Source organism: Leucopleurus acutus, assembly GCF_964270905.1.
Source record: "Leucopleurus acutus genome assembly, chromosome: 7".
In the NCBI taxonomy this organism is placed as follows: Eukaryota; Metazoa; Chordata; class Mammalia; order Artiodactyla; family Delphinidae; genus Leucopleurus; species Leucopleurus acutus.
Window position 1 is genome coordinate 6,571,257 of NC_139150.1, and position 18,103 is coordinate 6,589,359.

Here is an 18,103-nt window from a genome sequence, read left to right on the forward strand (position 1 = left end):
ATGGCATCCTGCAGCTTTTCTCTTCACCTGATCAGCCCCCTTAGCCCCAAACCCAAGAGTCTCTTCTGAAAGAGATGGTTTAGCAGGGACAGCACACAGAGGCTCACAGGCCAAATTCTGTTCACTGCTGCACGTCTGCGGAATCATAAACACTGCAGGACGATGTGACTCAGATGTGACCAGGCGTGACCGTGACAGATCACAGGGTTCTGTAAATATTGTGTCAGGCTGCTATCACAGCAGGGCTCCCTGCTCACCCCAGACCCCGGTCCACCCTGTGGGAAGTGGAGTCAAGCCCAACGGGGCAGAACATCTGGTTCTCTCCCTCAGCTCACTGCCCAAACTTTTCCCAGCCTCAGTTTCCTTCCTGAGGACCTCCTAGCCAGGATATCCTGCTGAAGTGACTGGGTCTCAGCTCTTGGCAAGGGTTGAAATATTATACCCCTTAGAAAAATGTTTCTGCTCTACCTGCAAATCCGAAGATAAAGATGTGTTCCATAATAGCGGGGGCTAATATTCAATGAGGCTTACTGTAAACCAGGTGATGTACCGAACCATATTGTTTTGCAGCATCCTTACAACTACCGTGAGAGGAGGGGGAAACCGAGACTCAGAGAGCTTAAGCTGTCTCCTGGTAAGTTCGTCAGGCTCCTTACCATCACAACAAGTTATCCCATGAGAATTTAGGGCTAGGAATTCATTTGTTTCTCTTGAAGAATTATGGTCTCTCCTAAAAAAAAAAAAAAAAAAAAAGACCAAATAATGAGATTTGGACAGCCCATTGCATTTCCCTTTCTGCCTTGGCCACCAGGAACCCCAGGGCTAACGTTAAGACATAATCACAAGAACTCTATCTGTCCAGGTGGCAAGTCAGTGTATTAACTCCTCGTTTCCTCTCCTTTCACGTGACTTTTTCATTTTCCTGTTTTATTTTAAATCTTTTTGATGCAGTGGCCCTGTGTTGGACATTTTCCAGCAGCGTGACATTGATTAGGTCACTTAACCTCTCAGGGTTTTAGTTTCCTCATCTGTAAATTGGAGGTAACAATGACACCTATCTCACAGGGCTGTTGTGAGAATCAAATGAAATGATCTGTGTAAATAAAAATCCCAGCACGAGCCCGGCATGTGGAAAATATTCAATAAACAGCACCTATGAGTGTGAGAAAAGGCTTTGATAAAGTCAAGAGAGCAGAGAGAACCTCTCCTAAATGGGAAGACTTGGCTGGATACAAGGCCGGCCTGCTGTGGACCTGCTGTGTGACTCTGGGTCATGTACTTCCCTCTCTGAGCCTCAGCTTCCCGTCTGTAAACTGCTTGCTTTATCCTTTTCACTGTTGTGTCCCCAGAACCCGCAAAGGAGAAGAAAGGAGAAGTGATGCAGGCCCTGACCCAGCACACAGTAGGGCTCCATATATGGTTATTTCAAAAGTGAACGGCTGGTTGAATGGCTGGTGGTCAGATTCCCTACAGCCCAGGACACACCTGGCTGGCGTGGTGCACTATGCCTGGGCCAGTGCCACAATGGCATTCAGACGGTTTTGGGGGCCCGAGGGTGCCCCAGGGCTGGGACAGGCCTGGATCTGGGTCTGGGGCCAAAGACAAGCTCCTATTAAGGACCTACTGCGTGCAGGGCTCCCAGTGTACGGTACGGTGTGGTGCCCATGTGACTTACACTCTGGACCCATGACAACTCCTCTGCTGCCCTGGGTGGGGGGTTGCTGTAGGCTTCACAGGGAGATGGGCCAATGGGAAACAGTCCTGAACTGTCCACAGTGATTTATTGAGCACCTACTATATACTGAGGCATTTTGGGTGAGCACCAGGCCATAGACCTAGTGGGACTCTCCGAGGACATGCTGCTGTCCAACCTCGGCAGCTGGAGCACCACAGGCTCAACTCTGGTGGGCCAGGCACTCTGTTCCAACGAAGACATCTTCCAAGTCATGAGCTTTGCGCTCTTGGGACCAACGTGACTCCCAGGCTGGCCCTTGTTGGAGAATTCTTTTCTGTTACAGGTGGACAAACTGAGGCTCAGAGGGGAAAGGACCAAACTTGGGACGCACCCCACCCCACAGATCTCCAGAATTCTCTTTTGGTGAACTGCCCCTACCCCCTCCCGCCCTGCCAGGAGTCAAGGGAAGGATGCGAGGGCAAGGGGCACAGGCCTAGGCCTAGGGCAGCCCCCAGCCTTCACAAAGGCTTCCGGAGCCCTCGGGCCCTGCCCTCACTCCCTCACGGGCCCCGAAACATCTTGCTGTGATTATTCTGCAGAGAGCAGAGTGGAACTACATGAGGCTCTTCTCGGCACTCAGCATGGGGGTGAGGGCCTGTGCACGATGGGGCCCCCGTGGTGGCTGAGGACAAGGTGGGGCTGAAGGACAGGGCTGAGGCTTTCCGCTCACCAGCTTAATTGGGTATCTAATCGTTGTTATTATTTATAACTCGCGCTTGAACCCTCGCCAGGAGAGTGTGTTCACAGCCTGCACTATCCGGGCAGGCGTTAAATAATTAAACCAAGGGCCTAATCGGCGGCGAAACTCTCCAAGGGCCCCCACTTCCTTAGTTCGTTGATTGTTGATATTTTGGGGGTGAAATATGACCATTTTTACGATCAAAGAGATCAGGGTTCCAAAGGAAAGAAACGGAAAAAAAGGAGGGGCGGTGGGGGACTCTTCCAGTTTTCTTTTCCTCTGACTTAGCGGTCTGGTAAAGTTTCTTTAGACATGCAAAGATTTACACACCTTTCTGCAGGGAGCCTTAAATTACTCCCCATTCCTCACACATTTCCCCAAGCAGCCAGGAACAGTAAGTCATTGAGAAATGAACAGGCCCCCCTGTAATCGCTCCGGCGGCCTTTGAGAAGGAGAATGTCTAATGACTTTTTTTGAAGTGGAGGTCAAGGTTTTTTAAATAAAACAATCTGTATTAATGCAATTTCCTTTTTAGCTATAGCGTTGGATTTTTTTTTCCTCCTTTTTCTCCTTTTTTTCTTATGGGGGGCGGGACGGGAGGCAGGGAGGGGGGAAGAGCACCATTGTTCTCTTGCCAGACAACGCGTCCCTAATGAGATACATTTATTTAAAACTCTGTACATCATCACCCTGTCAGGGCCTCCAAGGGGGACGCCGAGTCTCCCTCTTGGTTTGTTGCGGATTAGCAGGGCTGGTGGATGGCCCTGCCGTCCGGCTGCTTTGGCGGCCACCGTCTCTTCCCGCTGCCCCCCCTTCGCAGGGCCTTGATCGCTGCGTTGTGTGCCCGCGCCCTCACCCCGTCTGATCACCCAGATCTTAGTACAGCCCTTTGGCCTCTGGTCCTCGGTCCTCGGCTTTCCCGTCCCGCCTCCACCCCAGCTGCCTCTGCTGCTCAGTGCTGGCCCCTTGGGGTCCTGTTTTCCCTGCCCCACGAGGAAATATGGCTCTGTGGTTATGTCAGTGACAGAACTGACATGACCGCCCCAGACAGAACCGAGTTCCGGTCCCAGCTTGGTCCCTTTCCAACCTCCCCCATCTCCCCAGTTTCCCTAAGGCTTCCTTTACTTATCTGTTCACTGGGACGATAATTACATGCACACCTGGCGGCTGCAAGAAGGTGCTGCTGGGTCTCCCTAGCATCTGCCTGGTGTCCAGCCCGCAGAGCACATCCACTTAGAGCAGCGGCCACTGTCACCACCACTACTGCTCCCCCAAACCTAGAGCAGAGCCTGAGGGCAGGAGCTGGTCTGTCCCCCCTCCCCCAGCCCACCCCAGCTCACAGGCTGGTTCACCCAAACGCAGGGCTTAGTACCTCTATCAACACGTTTTTTAATTGAATGCCTTCCAGTGCTGGGAGCCGGCTGGGGCACTGGGGATAGAGTGGTGACCCAGACAGCCCAGTCCTGCAGAGAAGTCAATAAGCCAATCTCAACAGAGAAGTAAGCAGGTCCAGGCTCCACAGGGGAGAGGGCTGGGGGAGGGGCATCAGGGAGGGCTTCCCTAAGGAAGCTGACTCTTCAAGCTTGAGCAGGATTTAGCAGGTGACAGGAGACAGAGTCTAGGGGTAGCCAGGCAGGAGACCCAGCATGTGCAAAGGATGCCCAGAGCCTCCAACCTTACCTGTTCCAAGCATCCTCTTTGGTCCTGCTGTGTCTCACTTTCCTCTCCAAGCCAAGAGCTTGAATTACATTTTTCAACTGCTCCGCAGGGACCAAGGTCATGAGAGATCCATTCCACAAATAGGCACCATGCTCCTTCCTCTGCCTGCTCTGGGCTAGACCCAGGGTTAAGCTGCGGACCACGCTGGAGCTGGCTCCTGCCCTACAGAGGAAGAGTGAAGATGGATACGGAACTCGGGGTAAACTTCAGCCATCCTGGGCGGGGGGGGGGGGGGGGGGGCGGCGCTGGGGGAAGAGGGATCAGAGAAGGGCCCCCAGGCTGCACAGGCTGCAGGGCAGGTGTTGGGTTTTAGGGGAGGAAGGGAATTAGCCCAGAAGTGGTCACCCCAGAGTGGAGACCCTTTTCCTCCCCTACAGCCCTGGCTGGCAGGAGCCTTGGGGGCCTTTTGGGGCCTGGGGACTCTGGGACCTGGGGGAGGCGGGGGGCAGTAAGCTTGGAGACCAGGGGCAGGGTTGCTAACATGCAGGAGTCTGGCTTAAAGGGGACTAGGGCAGCGTCAGATGGCTCAGCCACGGGGCTCAAGGCTGGGAAGCTGCCCACCCGTCCCCGTGCCCATGAGCACCCGCTCTGACCCAGCTCTGGGCTGCAGCCTGGGGCCTGGAGGGTCCTGTTCCACAGGGGCAAGAGAGAGACCCCAAGGCTTCTGTCTACACCTCCTCTCTTAGCCAACTCTGGCCCGGAGAGACTGACTGTTTCTCCCCAGAGTCTATACCTGGGCCCAGCACTGACTGCCCAGGGAAGCGATTACCATCACAGTGACCCAGGCAGCACATCTAGACAGTATCAGACAGGCCTGGGATCAAACCACGGCACTGGCACTCAAGTGCTCTGTGACCTTGGGGATGTCACTTCCCTCTCATCTGTAGCTACACCTCAGGGGTGTCGGGAGGCTTTAGCCGCAATCTGTTTCAAGCAGGGCAGGGGCTTGATAAATGCTGGCTACCTGAGGGACCCTTGGCCTGGCATGTTGTTTTCTGGGATTTTCTGGGACCTACTGCCTTGGTCTGTAAGTAGACCTTTACCTCCTGTCACTGCCGACACCTTTGAGGCCACATCCCAGGGCACCGCCCGGCCACCCGCCCCACCTCTTCTTTCCTGGCTCTCCCGTCCCTGCCTCTGTCTCAGCATTCAGCCAGCTCCTCTCCTGCCTCTGTCTGGGCCTCCACCACGGTTTCATTGCCTCTGGTTTCCCTCTGTCTCTGTCTGCCAGGAATCGTGTCCCAGAGGAACCAGTACTCTAGGGCTCTCCTGTGTTCCCTTTTACAGCGGTGAGATGGGAAGAGGGAGGGAGGGAATGAGAGAGAAAGAGAGAGAGAGAGAGAGAGAGAGAGAGGAGGGAAAAAAAAATCAAAGCCTGCATATTGGTTCCAGATGTGGCTCTCTCTCACAGCCCTCTCCAGCAATTTAATTAAATTCCCCCAGACAGCCAGGAGGGTTTCTTAATGATCAAATTTCCCGGCTCCCCTCCTTGAACGGGCCCATTCTGTCTCCCTGACGGATGGCCGACGGGATTCTTCCTGCCGTCAGCTTTGCCAAGCAGGGCCAGGGGGGTGGAATAGGGGGCTTCCCCGGAGCACAAAGGACCCGTCCTGCGCCCACCTCTGCCCCCCTCCATCCCCAAGGGCTCTGAGCCTTGCCCCCCCGACCCCCACCCCCGAGCCTATCCTTAGCAGAGCCTGCCTGGGCCAAGCTGCAGTGGCTGGAGGGGGCCCAGTGGTCCCCTCCCATGAGCTCTGCCTCTGGGCCGGCCTGCTGGGGACTGATGCCACGTGGGTGCCAGCAGGGGTCAGATGGGGAGTCTGGGATCAGTACTCCGGGCTCACAGACCAGCCAGAGATGGGGCAGGCTCGGACCTCCTGGGCACCCTTCCGAACCCATCTGGCAGTGAGATAGACCAAGACTCAGAGAGGGCAAGGCCGGGTCCAAGATCACACATACCTGCTTGCCAGGGACAGGAAAGGCATAGGCAGGCTGATCAGTATTTAGGTGGAGAGGCTGTGCCAGGGAGAGACCTGGGATGGTTCCCCCACGTGAAGCTAAGGGTCACTCTCAGTAGGACCCCTCCCTGACTTCTGGAGTGGGGAGGAATCTAGGTGAGCCTTGCAACCACCATCTTCTTGTGCCAGTGAGGCAGTGAGGCTGAGAGAGGGCCAGGCCAGAGCCCAGGCCCCAGACTCCCTCCTGTCTTGAGGCGAGGGGCCTGAGGGCCTCTGTGTGAATTGAATGTTTGTGTTCCCCAACCTGCAAATTCGTATGTTGAAGCCCTAACCGCCAATGTGATGGTATTAGGAGGTGGGCCCACTGAAAGGAGTTAGGTTAGATGAGGTCATGAGGGTGGAGCACCCGTGATGGGATTAGTGCCCTTATAAGACCAGGATGTGGTCATGTGAGTGCATGGGGAGATGGTGGCCACCTGCAAGCCCAGAGGAGAGGTTTCGGAATGAAACCTACCTTACTGGCATCTTGATCTTGAATTTCCCAGCCTCCAGAACTGTGAGAAATAAATATATGTTGTTGAAGCCACCTAACCTACAGTACTTTGTACGGCAGCCCGAGCTGACTAAGACAGGCTGTAAGCACCTTCTCACCCTGTTCTCCTGGGTGAATCCCTAAGGACCCACCTCATCTGGAAGAGGATGGGGGTCAGGTGGGGCCTCTGATGTGGGCACACAAGGATGGCAGAGAAAGGGAGGATCCCTCATCTTCCCCTCTGAGGCTCTGGGCTGCCCACCTGAGGCTTCACCAGGGCCTGATCCAGCCCATAACTGGTTCTCACAGGCCCCACACCTGGCCAAGCATCGGGACCACCTGGCAGTGTCTGGGTGTGGAATGGGGTGGGGGGATAAGTCAGGGAGGAGGCTGCCCTTGGAGCAGGGGACTCTGGCCAGCAGGGCCGGATTTCCTGGAGGGCGCAGGTGGCAGGGGAGGAGCAGGGAAGGCCACTGGGAGCAGAGATGTCCCTGGGTGTCGGGGTCTCCAAAATGCTCCTGGGTGCTGGAGAGCAAATGGAATGAGGGAGGGGACAGGAAAGTCTTTCCCTGGCCCAGCTGAGGCCCTGCCACCCACTCCGGATCCCGGTCCCCTGGTCCCTCAGCTCCTCCCTGAGCTCACAGAGGACCAGGCCCTTCAGCATGGGGACGGTGGCCAAACAGGACCAAGCAGGCCAGGCCTCCTGGGGTCTTGAGGGTCAGGGGTCAGGGCGGGGTCAGGTGTGGGGGAGGGGAAAGGAGAGGGAGGGAGGCCGGCCTGAGGAGGAGGGGCACAGGCAGAAGGAAGCCCAGGGCGGTGGCCCCAAGACGGCACTGGCGGAGTCCGCCCAGGCCGCCTGCTGCTCCCGCTGCCAGGCCTGAAGCTGGAGGTTCCACCAAGGAGAGGGGGAAGCATATTCCTTGCGGCAGATTTGCTGCGTTTTCCAAATATCTCACTTTATGGAAACTCTGCCAAATCAAAAAAAAAAAGAGAGAGAGAGAAATAAAAGGGGGGCCTTTTACTCAATTTCTCTCTCCAGGGCCTTATAAGGGACAGACCTTGCTGCCGACTGCCCCTCCTGGACAGGGGGCACCAGGAAGGTGGGGTGCCGGGCCGGGGCCATGACACCACCCCTCCTGCAGTCCCTGCCCTGAGCGTGTGTGTGTGTGTGTGTGTGTGTGTGTATGAATGAGTGTGCATGATTTTGTGTCTGAGCAAGTGAGTGTTTGCGTGTGAGAATGTCTTCTGAGTGTGAACGCGGTGTCACAAGCACATGTGGGTGTCTGAGGGCTCCTGTGTGTGAGAATCTGTGTGAGTGTATGAACCGGTGAGCATGAGTGTGTGAGGGAGGGAAGCAGGAGAGCGTGCAGGGGACCGTGGCTGGGCAGGGCCAGGTGTCCTGAGCCAGGGTCCAGGGAGCCCTTAAGGGCTAGGCTCGGGATCGAGTCCCGGAGGCCCCTCGCTAGCCAGCTGCCCTGGAGCTGGTCAGTTCTCTCTCTGAGCCTCGGTCTCCCAGACTATGACATGGGAATCCTGCCGTCACTTCCTTCCTGGAGCGTTATGACGAGCTGATGAGACATTCCGTGCTGAGCTTCTAATCTGATTCACACGGCACAGGACTCACTGCACCAAAGGCTGCTGCTGTCATCAATGTATAATTCATACGATCAGGCTGGGCCCTGAGGTACCCAAGGACTGGGGAGGGCAGTGAGGGGGGGTGCCCAGGGGTGGGGGATTCAGGAAGGCCTGTGTGCTGGGAAGGATGTCACTAGGTGGAGTTGGGAGGAGAAAAGGTTTTGTGGACGGACCTTGCCCTGGTGTTCACGGCCTTACCTTCAACCCCAGGTGTAAAAGTGTGCAGGGCCTGATCCCCTGCCTCTGGCTGATTCAGTCTCAGGTAAGACACATTCATTGGTAAGAAGGTAGAAGACACAGAGAAGCACAAAGAAGATCAAAGTTCTCCAGATCCCAGCACCCAGAAACAACCACCACTCATATCTCAGCACAGGGTCGTCAAGAATTACTCCTGCCCACGAGCAAATGCATACACACCCACACGCGCGCGCACACACACACACACACACCACTTTTTCCTAAGTGGGATCAGAGAGTACCTACTGTTCTGTAACTTGCTTTGCTGAGCTGCTATAGGGAAGAGTCAAGCACATGGTAAGTCTTATATGTCAGCTATTATCACTGTTGGTGTTGGGCTAGAGAGGCCAAACTTCTCTCCTTATGTTTGTTGACGGTAGTTTTTCATCCTTTCTGACTTGCCTATGTATGTCCTTTGCCCATTTTTCTCTTAGTGTTTTTGCCTTCTTCTTGTTGATTTTAACAGTTCTTTATATATGAAGGTTATCCCCCTCTGTGCATTGGATAGTCACAGTGACTCCCAAACTGCCCCAGGAGAAGGAGGCAGGGACAGACGCTGCCAGGGTCTGAGCACTGGGTGCTTGGCCCCAGCCCCCCAACCCCAGCCTGCTAAGAACCCTGGAGTTGGGCATCAGGAAGCAGCTGGGCTGACAGGGCAGTGAGAGGCAGTGGCAGGGAAAAAAGAGAAGGTTCAGAGCTGAAATGAGAGGCTCTGAGCGACAGAGCCTTAATAGGAGGCAGATGGAGGAAACAGGGTTGCCCTTGCTGATAGGAAGGAGGTCATGGGTCATGGAGCTTTCTAAAGATAGGAGCCTGGGAGACGGGCAGGCGACAGGGCCTGCTCCATGGTGTGGTGCCCAAGGACTGTGACAGAGCAGGGCTCAGTCCCTCCCTCCAGCATATCCAGACCCTCTCAGGCCCAGAACCAGAGGAACTGCAGGGCACCTGAGGCCAGGTATATGGAAGAGCCCCCCCAAACTTGGGTTAAAGTCCCAACCTAGCTGTTTAACATCGGGCAAGCACCCAAACCTCTCTGAGCCTAAGTTTCCTTGTTGAAAACGGGTTTAATACCATCACCTACTTAGGGGGTGTGTATTAAGATTAGTATGTCAAGTGTTTAGCACAGTGCCTGGCACATGAAAAGTGCTCAGTAAATAAAAGTTAACTTGTGATTGGGACTTCCCTGGTGGCGCAGTGGTTAAGAATCCGCCTGCCAAAACAGGGGACACAGGTTTGATCCCCGGTCTGGGAAGATCCTACATGCCGCGGAGCAACTAAGCCCATGCGCCACAACTACTGAGCCCCTGTGCTGCAACTACTGAAGCCCACGTGCCTATAGTCCGCGCTCCGCAACAAGAGAAGCCACCGCAATGAGAAGCCCATGCACCGCAACGAAGAGTAGACTCCACTCACTGCAAGTAGAGAAAGCCCCCGCGCAGCAACGAAGACCCAAGGCAGCCAAAAAAAAAAAAAAAAAAAAGTGAATTCATGATTGTCACCATCCTAATTGGCTCCAACACTGTCAGAGCTGAAGGGCCTTCAGGTTACAGGTGGGGAAACTGAGGCCCAGAGACCAGAAGGGCCGTGCCTGGGGTCATCCATTGGAGCACCTTTAGTTGTGTCCTCCAACGAGATATTTTCAAGTCCTAACCCTGTGGAAACTATGACAGTGATCCTATTTGGAAATAAGGTTTTGGCAAAGGTAATCCACTTAAAATGAATTCACACTGGATTAGGGTGGGCCATAAATCCAGTGACTGGCGCCATTTAGGAAGGACGGGGAGATTTGGACAGAGAGACAGACACAGGGAAGAAGGCCATGTGAACACAAAGGTAGGCAGGGATTGGGGTGACGTTGCCACAAGCCAAGCCATGCCCAGGGCTGCCAGAACCTTCCCTAGTGTCTTCAGAGGAGCACGGCCCTGCCTACACTTTGACGTCAGACTTCCGGCCCCCAGAACTGGGAGAGAATACACTTCTGTTGTTTGAAGCCATCCAGTCTGTGGTGCTTTGTTACTACAGCCTTATGAAGCCAGGGCAGAAGCTGGCCTCAGACCGGGCTGTGCCCACCACTCCCAGTTCTGCCCTGGACCCCATTCTAGGTGGGCCTCCTCCAGTTACCTCCATGCGCTCTAGCCTTCTCCAGGCCCCTCGGGGCTCTCACCTGCGCCGTGGAGCAAGTGACCCGGGATCAGATAGGGCTGTGAAACCTGGGGGCTGCTGCACCATTCAGGGCCTGGGGATCAACTGAGGGGGGGGGTGTGGATCCTTCAGACAGGGGCAGACATTCCCAAACCCCCAGGGTAACGTCTGGGGAGACTGAGGCACTCCAGAGCAAACCCCCATCCAGAGGCACCTTGTCGCCAGGTAGGAATTTGGGCCCAGGTGCCCGATGTTCTGATTTTACCAGACAAGCTGGAAATTGGCGACGTGAGCAAAAAAATGTCCCAATTTCACTGAAGGAGAAGATACTTCTTCCTGGAGTGAGAACCAAGGCAGATGCGTGCTGGGAACCAGGGGCCCTTTGGTCTGGAGCCCCTTCTGGCAACCCTAAGCTGGCCTGTCCTAACAGGGCTTAAACCCCACCCCTCTTTCTTGCTCCTGCAGGCAAAGCGAGGCCTTCTGAGGCCTGATGGGGATTTTAATAGCTCATCACTTGATGTGCACAACAACCTTGTAAACTGAACAATAATAACACTGAGCAATTACGCAGCCCCTGCTGTGCGCTCCACACTGCTGGGTCCCCATAGCTGGGCCTGGATGCCTTGGACTGGGTTTTCTTGCTAAGACTGTTTTTGCTCTTGGCAGGGAAGCCTGATTCTATCTATCGTCTTACATTTAATCATAGACACACGGGGTTGTCTTTAAATTCATCTCTAAACGTTTTCTACTTCGCTCAACAACGCTTGCCTCTGACAGGTGCCAGGCGGGAGAGCTCCCACGCCCATGTGGTGGAAGTGGGGGTAGATGGGAGACCAGGGCTGCCACGGGCACAGCTGGGACTGGCGCACCTCTTCATAACGGCCTTTCCAGAATCACGAAGACATCAGGGCTCCACTGCGGGCCTCAAGGTTGTGGAGGTTCAAATGCGAGGCCCAAGGCCGGATGCCTACACCCCAGAAAAGTGGCCCCAGGCTTGGGCTCCTTCCTGCTAGACTCCACTTCCACCCACAGTGACAGAGCTCTTGATCCAGGTTCTCGCGTGCGCTTGATTATCCCCATTATACAGATGAAGAAATTGAAGTGCATTGAGTCCATCAGGCAGAAAGTGGAAGGAGCCGGCAGCCTTCGGGGCCAGGAGCTCCAGGGGACAGAGACTCAGGAATCATGACCATCGCCCGTCGGGTTGGGTGTGGTCCAGTCAGCGTGGGGCGAGGCGAGAGCCAGGCCCAGCCGTGGTCCGACCCGAGTCCGTGGCGGCTCGCGGGCGCCGGGGGTTCGAGTCACCTCCACCGCGGGAGGGAGTTGGACAGGGGTCAAGCCGGTGTGCTCGCTCAATGGGCGGAGCTCGGACGACGCCCAGCGGCCGCGGGCGGGATCGCAGGGCGGAGCCGGGCCGGGCAGGCAAGGGACGGGCCCTCCAAGGGCTGGGATCCGGCTGGGCTGCAGGTCCGCGACCTGCAGTATCCCAGGGCCGCCCCCCAGACACCCGCAGCTGGCGCGCCCAGTCGCGCCGCGGTCCTCCCAGCCCGCAGAGGGCGCTGTCGTCCCCCGCTCTCTTTCCCGGGCCGGAGCGGGCCGGAAGTTGCAGTGTTACTTCCGGCGCGGAGCAGTTGGTTGGGCGGTGCAGTTGGCCGGCGAGGGGACTGGACCAGCAGTGGCCAAGCTTGGCCGAGACCGCGGCCCCCGGAACGTGCCCAATCGGCGTCTCGGCCTCGGCGGAAGGTGCGGCCGCCGCAATGCCGTTCCTGCACGGCTTCCGGAGGATTATCTTCGAGTACCAGCCGCTAGTGGATGCGATTCTGGGCTCCTTGGGCATCCAGGACCCCGAGCGGCAGGAGCCCCTGGACGGGTAACTCGCTCCGTTCCCGCCTCCGACCCGGAGCTGCATCCCTTTCATTGTCACTACAAACATAGCGGGGCGAGGCGGGCGGTGTCCCCACCTGACAGATAAGACAGACGGCGGTGGTGAGGGCTCCCAGCTAGCGCAGGCAGGGCCGGAGGGTGGGGTGTCGGTAGGGCCTCCGCCTCAGGGCCCCACCCTGCGCCCTGCCTGTCCTGTGCCCTCCACCTGGAGTTGCAGAGGAGCAGGGTGGAATCTGTGAGCAGTGCGAAATGCGCTTTCCATAGCCGAGTTTGCACAGGCGCGGGTCTATCCGTGAACCGGTGGGAACGGTGTTAGAAAGCGCATCGTTCAGGGCTACGTCAGTGAGCTAAACCCCCAGCCTTCATGATGCTTGTGCTCCAGAGGAGAGAGACCGACAGTCATAAGTGAACTTAAGTAAATAGTGTATTAGGTGGAACAGAGAAAAGAGCAGAGGAAAGGGGGATCAGGTGTGCGTTTTGGGGACCCGTTGGAATTGGCGAGGGAGGTAGGTGGGTTGGGACTTTGTGTGCGCTCAGCCTTCGGAACACCAGACGACCCTGGGTGTGAGCGAGGGAGGAGGTCTGCTGACCGCCCTGGCTGTGGGGTTGCCTGGGCTGGTCTGGCATCCTCTGCCGCTCAGGGACAGTCACTGTCTGCGGTGGGAGGGTGTCAGTGTCTGGTACTTGATCTTGGCCACAAGAGTTCCCTTCAGTGCCAACAGCCCAGGTGTATGAGGCTTTGTACCCAAGCCAGGGGCTAGATTCTCTGGGCCGCTTGGAGGGAGGCTGAAGACAGCCCCAGTCCTTTCTCAGCAAACCCGAGGAGTCTGCTCCAGTGAGCAGATCCAGCCTGGCCCTCTCTGCTACCGACCTTTTCTAAAGAGACTTTCAGCCCCACGGAGCCAGGGCCCTGCCTGTGTGTGACAGCAGGAGACTAAAGGCCACCTGCCCACAGGGTACCCAGCCAGCTGGTCCCACTGCTGTTCCCACCCTCAACTGCTCTGCCTCTCTCCTGCCCCAGGCCCAGTTATGTTGCCAGCGAGGAGAGCCGGATCCTCGTTCTCACTGAGCTGCTGGAGAGAAAAGCCCACTCTCCATTTTACCAGGAAGGCGTGAGCAACGCCCTGCTGAAGATGGCTGAGCTGGGACTGACGCGCGCAGCTGACGTTCTCCTGCGGAATGGGGCCAACCTCAACTTCGAAGGTCAGCTGGAGCCCAGAGGGGCTGGGGTGGGTAGGTGGCTTAAGTGTGGCCCTGCTTTGGGTGGGCGGCCAAGCCTTCGGGCTCTGCTTTTACTGTTCTCTTGGGAGATACTTCCCTCATTTATGTCACGGGTGATGACTAAGGACACCCACATTGGGTGGCCTCCCATCCCCCTGCGGGCTTTCAAATGGCCCTTAACCACCTCTGATCAAGAGCGAGTTTGTCACTGCTTCTACCATGTGATTGCTTTAGCAAACTTTCCCCCAGCTCCCAGCTAAATCCCTGCCTCCATTAATGTGAAAATGTGGCTGCTGGCGCTGTGCCCAGAGCTCAGGGAATGTAATTTTCTGACACTCGTTCTGAGCCACCTTGCATTCTTGTTCCTGCCACAGGGAGAGGGGAAAACAGACAAGACTCACTGGGCATAAATGACAGCAGGACGGTGTTGGCTTCTAGCTTGTGTGCTGGGGGTGGTGATGGAGCCATTATTCCTTCCCTCTTCGCTTTCACCCTGGGAGGGCAGGCAGAGTCGGCCAGGAGACATGCAGGGCTGACTTGGGGCCGACTTGGGGGTTTTGTGCTGACACAGGATGTGGCCAGGCGTGTCTCCCCTCCCCATCTGAGGACAGGCTCAGAGGCTTCTAGGCTCCTGGAGGGTCACAGAGCTGAGAGAGGTGGGGGAGGCATTGTGAAGTCAGCCACTGGGAGACCCAGCTGTGAGAACTTGGCTTTTATTGCAAGACTTATGGAGCTGTCACTCTGCGTATTCCTCCCAACAGCCCTGTTTAGGTCCCATTTTACAGAAGGAACTAAAACCCGGATTAAGTACGATGTCCATTAATCAGAACAGCCCCAGGACCCAAACCTAGGCCTGACTCCATGCACTGTCCGACAAAGACAGCTGTGTCCTGACCCCTCGTGGTGCTGGGAGCCCTTAGGTCGGAGCACTGCGGCTGGGCTGCCAGGCTGGTCCTGGGACCTTGCGAGAATGTGCCGACAGGCAGGACTGACGTAAGCTGTGTCTGTGCCCTCAGACCCGGTCACCTACTACACGGCCCTGCACATCGCCGTCCTGCGAAACCAGCCTGACATGGTGGAGCTACTGGTGCGCCACGGGGCCGACATTAACCGCAGGGACCGGGTAAGAGCCAGGTCCGGCCTGCTCTGAAGGGGGGATGTGGTCGGGGCCCTGAGCAGCTCACAGGCCCCCGGGCCGACGCGGCTGTGCTTTCTTGACTCAGATCCACGAGAGCAGCCCCTTGGACCTGGCCAGCGAGGAGCCGGAGCGCCTGCCCTGCCTGCAGCGCCTCCTGGACCTTGGAGCAGATGTCAACGCGGCCGACAAGCATGGTGGGTGCCTCCTGTAGAGGAGCAGGGTGGGCCTGGGCCGAATTGCCTTGTGGGGTTACCCAGGGTAACCCGGGGCGATGGCTTGGCAGGCAGGCTGGAGGCGGCCTCTCTGATGGCACAGCACGGCCGGGCGCACACTGGTGCATTTTGCTGACTCGCCGAGGCTTGAGAGGCAGTGCGTCATCGGTCCCGTAAGGGCATCTGTAGGAGGAAATGGGGTACCTGTGTGCTCAGCTTCTGAGGGGTGGGGCTCCCTGTCGGGAGAGACCCAGCCTGGGTCTCAGGTAGCATCTCAGGGTCTAGAAAAGTCCTGCTTTCCCTGGCCCTTCTGTTCCCATTTTTGTGTGAGTGGAGAGAGAATGGCCAGAAACCTGTCATCCTCCGCGCAGAAACAGAGACACAGATGTAGAGAACAAACGTATGGACGCCAAGGGGGGAAAGTGGCAGGGGGGCTGGTGGTGGGATGAATTGGGAGATTGGGATTGACATGTATACACTACCATGTGTAAAACAGATAGCTAGTGGGAACCTGCTATATAAAAACTAAATAAATTCAAAAAATTCAAAAGAAAGAAACCTGTCACCCTCAGCCCCAGGTGAGAGAGGTCAGTCATTGTTGAAGTTCGTTTTCTGGTCCCGAGGGTCTGTGTTTCCCTTCCACCTCTGGGGTTGGCCTGACCTCGGCTTCCCGGCCTCCCACTGCCCCCCACTCACTCTCCCTCCCTAGGAAAGACCGCTCTGCTCCATGCTCTGGCCAGCAGTGACGGGGTGCAAATCCACAACACTGAGAACATCCGCCTCTTGCTGGAAGGAGGTGAGCCTTGTCCTCCATGCTGCCCCCTGGAACACGAGGCATTGCTTTGCCAGGGTTCCAGGCCTCCTCCCACCGTCTCTTCTCCCTCCTGGTTCTTCTAGGGGCGGATGTCAAGGCTACCACCAAAGACGGGGACACCGTGTTCACCTGCATCATCTTTCTGCTGGGCGAGACGGTGGGAGGTGACAAAGAGGAGGCCCAGTTGATCAACCGCTTCTGCTTCCAAGTAACGCAGCTGCTGCTGGCTCACGGCGCCGACCCCAGCGAGTGCCCGGCCCACGAGTCCCTCACGCACATCTGCCTCAAGAGCTTTAAGCTGCACTTCCCTCTCCTGCGCTTCCTGCTGGAGTCCGGGGCCGCCTATAACTGTTCCCTCCACGGCGCGTCCTGCTGGTCCGGCTTCCACATCATCTTCGAGAGGCTCTGCTCCCACCCAGGCTGCGCGGAGGACGAGAGTCACGTGGACCTGCTGCGCAAAGCTGAGACCGTCCTGGATCTCATGGTGACTAATTCCCACAAACTCCAGCTGCCTGAAAACTTCGATATCCATCCCGTGGGCAGCCTGGCAGACAAGATCCAGGCCCTTCACTTCTCCTTGAGGCAGCTGGAGAGCTACCCCCCACCCCTCAAGCACCTGTGTCGCGTTTACATCCGGCTCTACCTTCAGCCGTGGCCTGTGGACGCGAAGGTCAAGGCCCTACCTCTGCCCGACAGGCTCAAGTGGTACCTCCTCAGTGAGCACAGTGGCACCGTCGAAGACGACATCTGACAGCTGCGACTGCAGGGAACAGGGTGTGGGCAGCTCAACCTGTTGGTGGATTTAAGTACCTGTGGCGGCCTTAGGGGAGAACCTTCAGCCCCGTCTGTCAGAAGGTGCATGTTGGAGGTGAGACTGCATCCTTACTGAGGACAGAGAAAGCCAGGTGGAACCCGGCAGCTGCAGGCACTCCAGTGGGGAAAGGCTTCCGTCTTCCAGGCAGACCGCCCCCGCTTCCCTCTGGCAGCACCCCCAAGTCTCACCCCACAGTGGAACAAGGGACAGGGTTTAGACTTGGGACACGTTTGTACCCTCTCAATCTGAGGGAAGCGCCAGGCGTTTAGAGAAGCAGGGTAGCTCCGAGACCGGGCCCTCCTGCGGGCTGCAGGAAGCTGGCCTGTTCTGCGTGGAGACGCGGCTGAGGCCGGAGCAGGCGGGAGGGGCCCGCGGGGTGCAGCCCAGCCGAGACCCTTTACACGCGCCTCCGCTCCAGAGTCCGTCAGAAAGTAAGTGCTTCTGGGCAGGCAGGGAGGAGGCTGAGCTGCCTCCTGCGGCGTCTGCAGCTCTGGGCCCAGGTCGCCCCCCAGGGTGCAGGGCGCTGCTCTGGCAGCAGCTGTTTGTGCCAACCCTGGGGTTCTGGGGACCATGCCTTCTACAAAGCAATCATGCATGGCCAGGGGCTGTCCTTCCAGTGTCTCGCTTTGTGCGGGATCATCTGATGGAGGAAGCCACCGAGACTGAAAGCCAGCCTCTGCCCTGGGCTGAGCCCTCAGCAGGCTGTCTGCAAGTCACACAAGGTGGTCACTGTGAATTGTGTGAATGCCTGGGGGATGAGCTGAGACAACCCAATGATATATTATAAAATTAAACTGATTTCCCTTGGCCTTAAAGGTCCTTGTATAACATTTCGGCCCCGCCCCCCCGCCCTTTCCCGGGTTCAGGGCAAAGGGTCCACGGCAGCCGAAGAAGAGTTGGCAGAGGCACGAGGAGACGCCCCGCCAGGAGGGCAGCTTTCAAGCAGCACAGCACTGTGTCCCAGTAAAGAAAAGCGCCACTCCAGACTGGCGAAGGCCTTTCCAGTACAGGGTTCACCCTTTTATTTTTGACTGAAAATGCCCCCTAAGGAGGAGCCACAAGGCACAGCCGAGAGGGAAGCCCCAGGCCTCTCCCCTCCCTGCAGGCTGTGGTGACGGTCACGTTAAGGGCCCCAGGGCCCCATCTCCAAATAGCACCCGGAACGTGGACACCCCATCAACTGCACCACTCGGCAGGCACCACGTAGGCTCAGCGCAGGCAGGAGGGTGCTGAGGGCCGCAGGCTCCACGGGCCCAGCTCCGCTCCCCTCCCCTCTGGAGGTATAAGGTCCTCGGCAACCGCTTTAGGGGTTACTCTCTTCCTCTTAAGCCAGCCAGGCCTGTGGCAGGAAGGCCAGGTGCTGTTACTGGAGAGCAGGGAGTC

At 57.1% G+C, this 18,103-nt stretch overlaps 1 protein-coding gene across 2 annotated transcripts; it reads left to right on the forward strand.

Annotated features, from left to right (window-relative positions):
* The first annotated feature begins 12,294 nt into the window (after nt 1-12,294).
* On the forward strand, nt 12,295-17,529 carry ASB6 (ankyrin repeat and SOCS box containing 6). 2 transcript variants are annotated; one of them, XM_082842696.1, is made up of 6 exons: nt 12,295-12,507; nt 13,543-13,724; nt 14,759-14,865; nt 14,966-15,074; nt 15,802-15,888; nt 15,990-17,529. In XM_082842696.1, the coding sequence occupies exons 1-6, from the start codon at nt 12,395-12,397 to the stop codon at nt 16,655-16,657; spliced, it is 1,266 nt and encodes a 421-aa protein (XP_082698822.1). In that variant the 5' UTR covers nt 12,295-12,394; the 3' UTR covers nt 16,658-17,529. The 2 variants fall into 2 exon arrangements, with proteins under 2 accessions (XP_082698822.1, XP_082698823.1); XM_082842697.1 differs by lacking the exon at nt 14,966-15,074 and having other exon boundaries at nt 15,990-16,209.
* The last annotated feature ends 574 nt before the right edge of the window (nt 17,530-18,103 follow it).